The sequence below is a fragment of the Bombus pyrosoma genome, linkage group LG8 (genome assembly GCF_014825855.1).
Source record: "Bombus pyrosoma isolate SC7728 linkage group LG8, ASM1482585v1, whole genome shotgun sequence".
NCBI classification, from domain to species: domain Eukaryota; kingdom Metazoa; phylum Arthropoda; class Insecta; order Hymenoptera; family Apidae; genus Bombus; species Bombus pyrosoma.
The window spans coordinates 12,030,624-12,042,201 of NC_057777.1; the positions used below are offsets into that span (position 1 = coordinate 12,030,624).

The 11,578-nt window shown below is 41.5% G+C and overlaps 1 protein-coding gene and 1 pseudogene across 1 annotated transcript; both read right to left on the reverse strand.

Moving 5' to 3' along the window:
- Nucleotides 1–3,072: 3,072 nt before the first annotated feature.
- Nucleotides 3,073–4,062, reverse strand: LOC122570306. The gene has a single exon (XM_043732429.1). The coding sequence runs from the start codon at nucleotides 4,060–4,062 to the stop codon at nucleotides 3,073–3,075; it is 990 nt and encodes a 329-aa protein (XP_043588364.1).
- An 804-nt stretch (nucleotides 4,063–4,866) lies between these two features.
- Nucleotides 4,867–8,062, reverse strand: LOC122570307 (annotated as a pseudogene).
- Between the last annotated feature and the right edge of the window lie 3,516 nt (nucleotides 8,063–11,578).

Sequence of the window (11,578 nt, forward strand, 5' to 3'; positions counted from 1 at the left end):
AATAACACTAGTCGCTATCATCAAAAATGCAGCAATAAAGTTCAAAGTATATTAACTAAGATCACTTGCGATCATGTCATTGTTATCTCTATTTCGCAATTTTTTAGTTGATACGCTTGTTATTCGGTTCAGCAACGTGTATCATTCGAGTTACAGTTGATGTACACGTAGAACTCCATATTAGACCTGATGCAATTTTTGTGAACCCATCTGCTGTTACATATGCACTGCAGCTAGTTCTCATCACGATCGCTATCGCTATAAGGTTCATTTCATATCAAGCATTTTGTGCGAAGCAACAGTAATGTGTAATGTTGCCAATATTGAATCGCTTCTTTAATAGCAAGGCATTCGAGGTAGATTGCTTTCTTCTTTGATTCTGTTTGGTTTGAGTTTTCTTGAGAAGTACGCAACCGAGTGTAACATACCGTTATCTTGGGGTTGTTTTAAAACGGCTCTTAAGCCATCACCACTTGCATCTGTATAAATGAATATTTCTTTGTTTTGGTCATATATTGCTAGGATCGGACTTGAACAGAGATATTCCTTGATGTTCTGAAATGATTTCTCACATTTTTCATTGCAGATGAATTCGACATTTTTCCTTAATAAGTTGTGAAGTGGTTCCAGGAGTTTGCAGGCATATTCTATAAATTTATAATAAAAATTAATTTTCCCCAGTAATTGAACAAGAATGAATGTTTGAAAAGACAACTACGAGCGAGTACGACCTGAGACTCTGTTCGTGTTGCCGCGTATGATGGTGTATTCTGTCGACTGACTGTATTCGATTTGTTGACTTCTTGAGGTTCCTTGAAATGTCCCTTGAATCGAGTTGACATAGACTGTCTGATTTGTTCTTATGTTGTTTCGGAGGAAAGCTTGGTGTGGGTGTGCCCTTTGGACGAAGAACGCGGATTCGTTGTTCACAATTTTCCTCAGGGAAGTGAGGATAACGATCCGCGATGCCGATTGGTTATGACCCACGCTAATGAAAAAAGATATAAGGAAGTCTCCTACCAACGTGGATCGGGGGTGACCTTGTTCCTGGGGAAAGCAGCCTTTTTTCGGTAGACATATGTTCGTTTTTCCCATTCGGTTACCCGCTTTCTTCATGATTTTCAAGAGCGCCTAATAAACTCGAGGACTTTTCCAAGACCTAGCCATAAACCGAAAACACTTATAAGATTAGCAAATTCTTCAAGACAAGCAGTTTGACTGGCAAACATGTGTGGAAACAATGCAGTTAAAAGTTAACGTTTTATGGTGGGTCCTTGGGTCTATTGAGTATAGGTTGAGTATTGACTATAGGTTGGCCGTTGCCTGCCAGGTAGCGAAGGATGGACGTAACAGAGACGTAACAGAGTCTCCGATAAGGAAGTGACCGGGAGTAAGAACAAGGAGATCGTTTGGATCTGTAGATATTGGAGTAAGCGGACGGGAGTTGAGGATAGACTCGATTTCAATGATGAGTGTATTTAAGTTTTCAAATGTTAGAAACTCGTTACCTATGACACGTCTGAGATGTCGTTTGAAGGATTTCACTGCAGCCGCCCATAACCCGCCGAAGTGGGTTGAGTTGGGCGGAATGAAGCGCCATTCGATCCGTCGGTCGGCTAAAAAACATTGAACCTTTACTTTATGATCGTCGGATTGCAGGAGGTTTCGGAGCTTTCGTAGAACGTTGTTGGCGCCAACGAAGTTGGTACCGTTGTCAGAGTATATTGTTAGACAGAATCCTCGGCGAGCAATGAATCTTCACAGAGCAGCAATGAAGGCCTCACTAGTGAGGTCGCTGACCAGCTTGATGTGGACTGCTTTAACTGCAAGACATACAATTTACAATTGACATACTTACCATACATTTCGTTCTTTGATGTAAAATGGCCCGCAATAATCGATTCCGACATTGGTAAACGGCTGAGATTCCGTTATCCGTGCGGCTGGGAGATCGCCCATTACTTAATCCACTGGAGGTTGATTGGCTCGGCAGCAACGGACGCACTACTTCAGCGTGCTTCAAACTTGACTACGGCCGTCGATAGGCCAATAAAATTTTCTTAGGGCATATAAGGTAGCTTGAGTTCCGGAGTGGAGGTTTAGGAGGTGCTTATGCTCGATTATAAGTGACGTAACGGGAGATTTAGGTAAAATGATCGGATGTTTTTGATTAAAAGGCATTGTTGAGTGATCTCCGACTCGCAACATTCCGTTCTTGTCCAGAAATGGATTGAGCCGTTGTAGCTTCCCCTTCACTGCAGAATTTCGATCAGTTCGGAGAATACGAATTTCATCTGAAAAATAACAAAGTTGTAACAGTTGGATAAGTTTGTTATGCGCAATAGTTAAATCATGTGTAGTTAGAGGTCTTCTTCTATCCTGTTTTTTCTCCATCGGAGGCAACGAGCGGTAATTCTGATTAGCTTAGGTCAATCAGACTGTGCTCGGGAGGAGTCATGGACAGACAGGTTGCCTTCTTTTATTCCGGTATTTCGATTGGTAGTGGTACTGGGTTCCACAGTATTCTTCAGGTTGTTGTAGCCACTCCGGTCCATGTTGCCAAATGGTTGGTCGCAGAAAGTCTTCGGGCGATTGTCCTCGGGATATGAGATCTGCAGGGTTGTCGGTGGTGGGAATGTGACGCCAATCTGAGGTGTGAGTCTTCCTTTGAATTTCTGCCACACGATTAGCGACGAAGGTTTTCAGCGTATGGGGTGATGTGTTAATCGAATGAAGGACGATGGTAGAGTCAGCCCAATAAACAGTCCGAGAAATATTGCTTCCTAGTGCTTGAAGGACTGTGGTGGTCAAGGATGTGAGAAGAAGTGTTCCACTCAGTTCCAGCTTTGTAATAGTTTGTGATTTGAGCGGAGCCACTTTTGATTTCGCAGTGAGGAGTCGTGTCTAGACTTGACCATCCGGAGTGATAGTATGAAGATAAACACATGCCCCATAAACCCTTTCGCTGTCGTCACAGAACCCGTGTAATTCGATTTCCGTTGCAGACTTGATTATAGTTTTGCGTGGAAACCTTACGTTGTTTAGCAATGGCAACTGCGCATAGTATTCATTTCATTCTGCATGTAAGTCAGCCGGCAGAGATTCGTCCCAATCGATTTTTAATGTCCAAAGTCGTTGGAGTAGCATCTTAGCTCGAACGATCACTGGTGCAAGTAATCCAAGAGGATCGTAGATCTTGGCGATTTCGGAGCTGATTATTCTTTTCGTAATTCGGGAGCTGGTAGGGCAGATTTTGACGGAATATAGGATCGAATCATCAGAGGAATTCCAAACAATGCCCAGAGTTTTTAAAGTTTGAGATTCGCCTGGAAGTAGTTTATCGTTCATGTCCTGTTCGGAGAGTCCTTGTAGCAGCTCTCGGTCGTTTGATGCCCATTTTCGAATGTTTAAACCGGCTAGTTTGAGCCATTCCGTGAGTTTCTTGCTCAGTGATCGCGCCTTGATCCTTGTATCAACTCCTGTGAGCACATTGCCGACGTAAAAATCTCGCTGCAGAACTGTGGCCGTTCGTGGAAACCGATGTCCCTCGTCGTCCGCCAGTTCTTGGATGCACCGAATGGCTAGATAAGGCGCTGCTGATAACCCGAACGTCACCGTGTTGAGTTGATAAGTGTCAACTTCTCCATTAGTGTTACGCCACAAAATTTGTTGGAATTTCCGATACTCTGGATGCACAAGAAATTGTCGATACATTTTTTCAAGGTCCCCCGTGAGAACGTATTGATGAGACCATAATCTCAGGAGAATGAAAAATAAGTCATCTTGTAGTTTCGGTCCCGTGTGAAGTATGTCGCTTAAGGAAACTCCGGTGGTGGTTGGTGCCAATCCGTCAAACACGACTCGGAGTTTTGTCGTTTGGCTGGACTCTTTGATCACGTCGTGATGTGGCAGAAAATATCCGTCATCCGAGGAGTGGTCCGTGGTAATCTTCGTCATGTGTCCTAATTCCAAATATTCTTGTATTACGGCGTGATAGTCGGCTTCAAATTGTTTCTCTCGTTCGAAACGATCGCACAGAAATGTGAGTCGCTTCATCGCCATGGCCTTAGAGGATCCAAGCGAAGGAGTTGTTTCGTTAAATGGGAGAGCGACAATGTATCGCCCTTCGTTGGTGCGATGAACGTGATTTCAGAAATGTTCCTCGCATTGTTGTTCCGCCTCCAAAATGTGTGAAGTGTACGGTCCTTCGTCAAATTCCCAAAAACCGGGCGAGGCTCGCCTGTAAAGCCGTCGTGGAAACGTGAAATGTATGCGCTGATAATTGCGAGGCTGGGTTCCCCCCGATGATCCATCCGAATCGAGCTTTTGCAGCCGCAAATCGGACCCGTTTCAGTGAGTGATATCAAGTTGACCGACGCAGAGTGAAGCTAGTGTTGGTCCGGCGCTCAATAAGATTTCGATCGGAGCACATCTATGGAATCTTGGATCGGCTAGTTGGAGATTCCGAGGTATTTGTATAGTTGAGCGATCTGTGGGTTGATCTGTGACCCAAGTCGATATAGTTGGAATGATCAGGAACGTCAATGTGCGTTCGTATGTGCCGCCAATTGAGGTGATCGTGGCCGTGATATGGTGTTTCGAGGTCGTCGATAACGCGTCGAGAGTTCCGATTGGGACCGAACATTTCCGTCGGTTGAGGTTCAACAAATTAGCAAGTTTTTCGGTGATGAAGTTCATGCTAGAGCCGATGTCTAACAGAGCTCTACAACGGAATGGTTGACTCTTATCGTCTTGTATATTGACCTGCGCTGTGACTAAGAGACCGTGATGCAATGGTTGCGAATGAAGCGAGGTCAGTGATTCGGTTTTCTGTGATTCGGTCCCAATTACAGTCGTCTGATGTAGTCATTTCCTTCCTTGTCGCTGAGGACTAGACGATATTTTTGATCCGGTTGCGTGTGTTCGTGATGGCCAAGGTTCGCGTTTTGGAGACGTTCGGGGCGACGATCGGGGAGATGACCGGGGAGACGACCGGGGAGACGACCGGGTAGACGCGGATGCGCGTCTCGAACGATGTGACGAACGAGGAGTCGGTGAATTAGGTGAAGACCGTCCGCTGGATGATCGGTCGCTCGATGATCGTGATTTGTCGTGACCTTGGTATTGATGCAAATACGTATGATGTCGCTGTCTGCATATGCGGCATGAACCGGCAGAGCATTGAGCAAGAGTGTGTCCTTGACCTAGGCAATGTACAGAGTGATGCCTTTTTGACGGTTTCAAGACGATTTTTGGCAGTCTTCGCCTTGAAGACATCGCAATTCCATATTTCGCGTTGTCCTTTACAAGTTAGACACGCCAACGTCCTACATGTAGTGGTGAAAGTGACGCTTCGCGGCGCGTGTTGTCGCAGTCGGTTGTGTTGCTCGGACGTCCTTTTTGTCACGGTTGTTGTTGGGCTTGTTCTATCGCCGTTCGTCCGTGTTTTAAGGAACTCTACCAAATGCGTATATGACGGCATCTTTTTGTCCGGTAGTGTGCGTTGCCATTTGCGAATGATGGCTGACGGTAGCTTCGAAGTGAATAATTTAATGAGGACAGCATTTGAAGTTATTGGTTCACCTAGTTTTTCCAAAGCTTGGAGATTTACTTTGACCGTCTCAAGAAAATCGTCTATAGCTTCGGGTGTTTCCTTATTTATTTTCGGATAATCGAAAACCAAGTCCCAGTGGCGCATGCAGACTTGACGGTGGCAGTCAAATTTGTCTTTTAGAAGATCAATCGCGATTGGATAATTGATTTCCGTAACGTCCAACGATTGGATGCTTCACGCGGCCTTTCCGGTTAAGGAAGATCGAAGATAATGGAATTTTTGTACGGGTGTAAGTCGATCGCTTCGATCTATCGTGGACGAGAAAGAGTCATAAAATGAATGCCAATTCTCGATGGCACCGTCGAAAGTAGGTAGATGAATCTCTGGTAGTTTAATTGATATCGGCTCGGCGACATTGGGTGAATCGCAGCTTGGCGATTTCGACGACGATGCTGGTGCATCATCCATGAGAATGTGTAATCGTACTACCAGATCGCAATATGTGTTTGCTATTTCGGAAACGCGCGCGTCTTTCTCCTCGCCTAAATCTTCTAGTTGTTCTTGTAATAGTCTGTATTGTTCCCACGTGTCGTCGAGTAGGCCGTTAAAGAGGTTTTATTCGGTTGGCTGGATTGTTCATATTCATCGAGTCGTTTTGATAAAGTAGTAAATCGGCCGATTTGGAAGCCTCGACTCCGATGCAAAGAGGTAATTTTGTCTGTGCTTTCCATTGGTATAGCGGATTGTAAAGACAATACCATGAACGAGCTTACGTTGTGGTTGTGAGTTTAAATGTTGCTTGTCACGGTATGTGTCTCGTTTGACGTGTAAGACGTTTCCTTGCGGAAATTGACCCTCTAGTTGTTGGCGTGAAGCTGCGTGGTTGCGTTCTTCAATCACCGGGTTATGCCTCTTCAAAACTGACGGCCCTTGGCGTTACTGACTTCGCTGGAGTGGTAACGCTTCTGCTGCTGTTTATGTTCGATTCACGTGGCATTGTATGGTTGTAGGTGTCACTGGTGTGCACTTTTCACTTGACACGTGATCCGGCTCGAAGGACCAAATGTTACGACCGTTCGCGGAGAGACGCGATCGCGAGGAAAGCGCGTCAGCGAGAGGCGTAAATTCTCGCTACGATTCGGATAATCGACGCCGCGAATTAGTCGTTCCCCTGTTTCGGTTAAGATAACAGAGGTGGTTAAATGAGGTTAACACTGAATTAACAGGGTTAACATAAAATGGTATATTTCACAATAATTAAAATAATACAACGAGCACGTCACAAATTATTTAACGATTATACAATTAATTTGATGCAGTAATTCGACTCGACTTTACAATATTTCTTGATGTATTTGGTACACTAAGCGACTTGGATTTTGTTCGTTAGACTCTCTTAATGCATTCCGTTCGAATCCTCGATCGATACTAATTGCCCTTGTGTTCTCTGGGAGGCGACCCCCACCATGCTCGGGTCACGCCACCGATCACGCCATGATCACACGTGTCACCTTCTATGTGTAGTTAAAATAACGAAACGAATCGACGTTTCTAGAACTCGCTCTGTTTGATGCTTGCCGCTACATTGTATATTTGTCGGGCAGATGAGACGATCTGTCTGCGACACTGTAGTGCCACGAGCGACGGTTAGGAATACGACCTATGGAAAGCCTCGTGGCGTAACAATTATAATCCCAGCATCTTGAGTGGGAATTAATCGTCTTACGATATAGGTTAAATATTCAATGTCCATTCAAGATCTGCATGGTAAAGTGTTCAATATTCCTTCTGTACTTCTTAAAAATACAAGCGTCATTTATAAGTCTCCTTGTCCAATTATCCTCCCTATAATAACTCCATTCTTCTCTCCACTTTTTCTCCATACGTTCTTCCACTGTCCTAATCCTTTCTACAAAAATGGAGGCGGCTTCTGACCTAGAGCGGGTGTTATATCGCTCCTGTTGTTCTACCCTTCTTATCTCATAGTTCTCCGCCGGCAGCTCTGTTTTAAAATATATCATATATTGCCCATAGTGCCCGTAAGCACACACAGTGCTGACACGTGTTGCTTGCTGTCTCCCGGTTCCAGCAGTTCTGTTGTCGTTATTTTTAAGGATCAAACTACGTTATGTTTTGTTTCATCCGTCGTGATGGTTTATTATCCTGAGTGCTTGTTGTTTTCTTAACAGTTTCGTATTTTTATTTTGTTCACCTGGAGTTTGTAAATAAAATCCTGCGGGACATTGTTTACTTCTGTGATCACGAAACTTCGTGTAGTAATTCAGGCCATGCCAAGTCGTAAATACGAACAAAGTAACCGCGTACGACGGAACACATTCAGTCAATGCTCGGTCTCTTCAATACGATACTTGACAGAAACTCAAATTCGATTTTCTTGTGCACGAGGCTTCGGATGAACAAATTTTATCTCTTTCAGCGGCTTGTACTACAGTTTTTTTGGATACTCTGTGTGATGCTGAAGTTACCTGTAAGATCACATATCAGCATATTTGATAGTTTTTTTTTTATGTAAGTTCCGACACAATGTGTGCAACTTTTAAAAATATTTGCTTCATAGAAACAATTTATTGATCGAAGGGAATAATAGTTTCATTTTCTCGGCTATTTTACACAAGCTCTGTTATACATGTTACACGTAACGTGTTAAGATAAAATAATTTTAAACTTCTTCCAGCTTCCAACATACACGAAACGGAATTAGTTACGAACAATAGTTTGCAGTAAGTGCACATTGAAAGTAACACATTTTTTTGCGGAATTCACAGTTTGTTTTCTTTGCAATTCTTTATAAACAAATGAATGACGCGTTGAAGACTGCTCTTTCACATAATGTTTAACCATCACGTTTACTTATATAACATCCAACTTTATCCAACGATTATTTCATCAATTGAAATCCAAGTATATCTTCCCCTAGCGTCGACTTGCTAAGAATATTTTTATTTGCATATTTTTTCAAAAAATTTACCAATATCACGGTATTTAAACACCTATGGACCATATGCAGTTACCATTACTTCGCATAAATCAGTATAAACGTTACTTTTCCTTAAAGTACTATTATATTATGTGTCACTGTATAAATCTTCTGATTTTGCATTTCTGTTGTACACAACAGTGTACATTGGTGTGCTGTTTTAATCGAGATTTTAGTTCACATGGAACCTAAATCACAAGATTAATAAAAAAAGAAAGATATTACTTGCTTCCGGATACGACGAAATAAACCAGTACTTTTATGGCGTTTACGGACCCAAATTAGAAAATGTGGACGAATTTTGGATCTATGTTATTATTGTTTTTGGCTGAACTTTACTTTAGGGAAAAGTCAAGAATTAATCATTTTTTTTTTTTGAAATCTATCAGTTTTCGAAACGGGGAATCCGAAAATCCTAGTTTTAAGTTTTGGGATCCAGTGGTACAGGGTCGTATTTATGTAACATTTGTGTGGTATTTTACACTTTACTTTAGCAATACATTGGATTCTGGCTCTTTCAATGAGTACAGTTTATGGAGTCACTGACTGCACGTGGATGGTAATCATTTTGGCCTATATCATTTGGCCTAAATATAGTGTTCGGTTACATGTATTTTGTATATATTTGGTTTTTCATTCTGATATGACTCAAGGACGCTTGTATACAGCAAACCCGGATGAGTTTGATTACTTTTTGAAAAAAGGCTGTAATATTGTTTTTTTCATATTCTTTTTTTGTTTTCTGCAAATTGAAGTGTTGCATAAGTAATCTGTGAACTGAAATATTTATTCTTTTTTTTTAAATAAAAAGCATTAACATTGCAAGTGTCTGGTCTTATCCGTATGTTCCGGTTAAAGTGTTCTCCTATTACCGGTGAGATCCACCTTGAAGAACAGTAAAACCTGTTGCTATTCGATGCGACCGGTACGCAGGTGCTGGACGTTCTTTGAAACATGTACCCACCAATTACTTCTAATTTTCCATTCATCTTAAAAAAACTGGCAAATCCGAAAATTCGGATGTCCATCCTTAGGAACTCGCCTTTCAACATCGTTTCAATCATCGATCTGTAATAGAACTTTATTAAGTAAACTTACTGAAGTATTTTTCTACAAGTCTGTGCATGCATCCTCCTTTTTTCCCCAGATCTGTCTTTATGCTCTAAAGAAACTCGGTTATACTAAGTTGAATCTCGAGACAGTTCAATAATAGTTCGTGTGAACGATGCATTGCAACAATGTCAGTGGTCAAGGCCTGTAGGTAACAGTTTTTTCCAATGCGTCCAAAGAATTCACTTGCGTCTTTTCACCACTGCGTAATTTTTTCGTTCTCTTTTTATCGTGTTATGCACCTTTTCGCAGTTATCGAATGTTTCCTGTATTTATTTTCCGGTTGCCGCTAGACGGCCAATTATGTTAGTACGAAGTAATTTTTTTGTGAATATAATATACTCAATGTAACATGTACGCATACTCAAAAAATAGAATTCAATTAGAAACCAGCTGAGGATAGGGACAAAGATAAGGATTGTGCGAATTTTTATGGCGTCGTTTTTGCTGTCATAATAACGTCATTCTGGTGAAATTGTTGATGGAACCGATCTGCTACATTTTTGAATAATGTAAGCAGAAGTCGAGCACGTGTGAATGCTGATCTGTGTGGTCAATTCAATGGACGATATAACGGACATAAGCCCATTTGGCGCCAAAGAGAAATGTAAAATACTCTGAAGATGCTTTGCTTTGCATAATCATATGGTATGAATCATTGGATCCCGCAATTTCAAACTTGGATTTGTGGATTCCACACATGGAAAACTACAAGATTGCAGATAAGAAAGACAATGATTTTTATTTCCCCACAGTAAAGTTCAACCCCATTTTTTAATACAATTGCCAGTTCTAATGCATAATTGACAGATCAAGATCGCTACTTTGGAGTATGTGGCTATAAACAATATATTAAACTTTAATATTAAATTTTAATATTATATCCAAAATAAAATGTTTAACTATGTAATGAAAAATATATAAAATGGCACGATATTGATCGAAAAGCTGCTCTGAAAAGATATAGGTTTGCTTTATTTCTGTGGAGGGTTAGTCATGAATAGGTATCGCGAAATAATGAGGGCGAAATTTTGCTGTCGCAGTCCGTCAAGTATATTTGAAATAAATAAATATGCGTACAGGGAGTCGTTGATACAATATAAAACTCGGAATAAATACTCGTTGTTGTTCGTCGCGTAGATCCTCGGAGATGCTCGTTAATACTCATTGATACTCGATATGAGCTGTTCGATACTGTGTCGCACGCGATCGCGTCTGTTTATTTATACTGGTCAGGGGAGAGTCGGAAAATCCAAATTCGTCTTCATTCGACGGTTGCATGTAGCGGCGACATTGCTTTGCCCGGAATTTATTTGTTCTTACATTACTTGTAATCTAGCGGTCTTGATACTCCGAGGCAAAACAACAATATAATTTGAAATGTCCTCTGACTCATGTGCCGCTATATCTCTAAGAGTCCAGGATTGAACGTTATTGTTTTGTGATAGACACTCGTGAGTTTGCAAGCCTCCAATCATCCACCTATAATAAGTGTACAATAACGATTCTTCTGTTTCCTAAAATAATATCAATTACTCATTCTCTTATTATTTTTATAATACGTTATACACACTATTTTTATAATTAATTTGTTATTACTTCACGCAACCGTTTGCGCCCACCTTGCAGCGGTTGGTGAAAACTCTAACCCACACTTAAACATAAGAAATGATGATATTCTCTTTTTATTGAGCTAGTATATAAGCTATAGTAGATAATTTATAGCAGGCATATGTCGCAGCTTCATCTATGTAGTTGTGCCACTATTTTAAGCCTTTGCTCAGCTTACCCTCGTTTATAAACAAAAGGTAACCTGCAACTAATACTGACGCTCGCATTGCCAAATACGCATAACTGTAGTCAAAAATACTTTGTAGCGATAGCGGCATTTTTTACGAATATCTCAAGAAATAAGG

Excerpts from the sequence above, each read along its gene's own strand:
- LOC122570306 (XM_043732429.1), bottom strand. The coding sequence starts at position 4,062 with ATGGCGATGAAGCGACTCACATTTCTGTGCGATCGTTTCGAACGAGAG.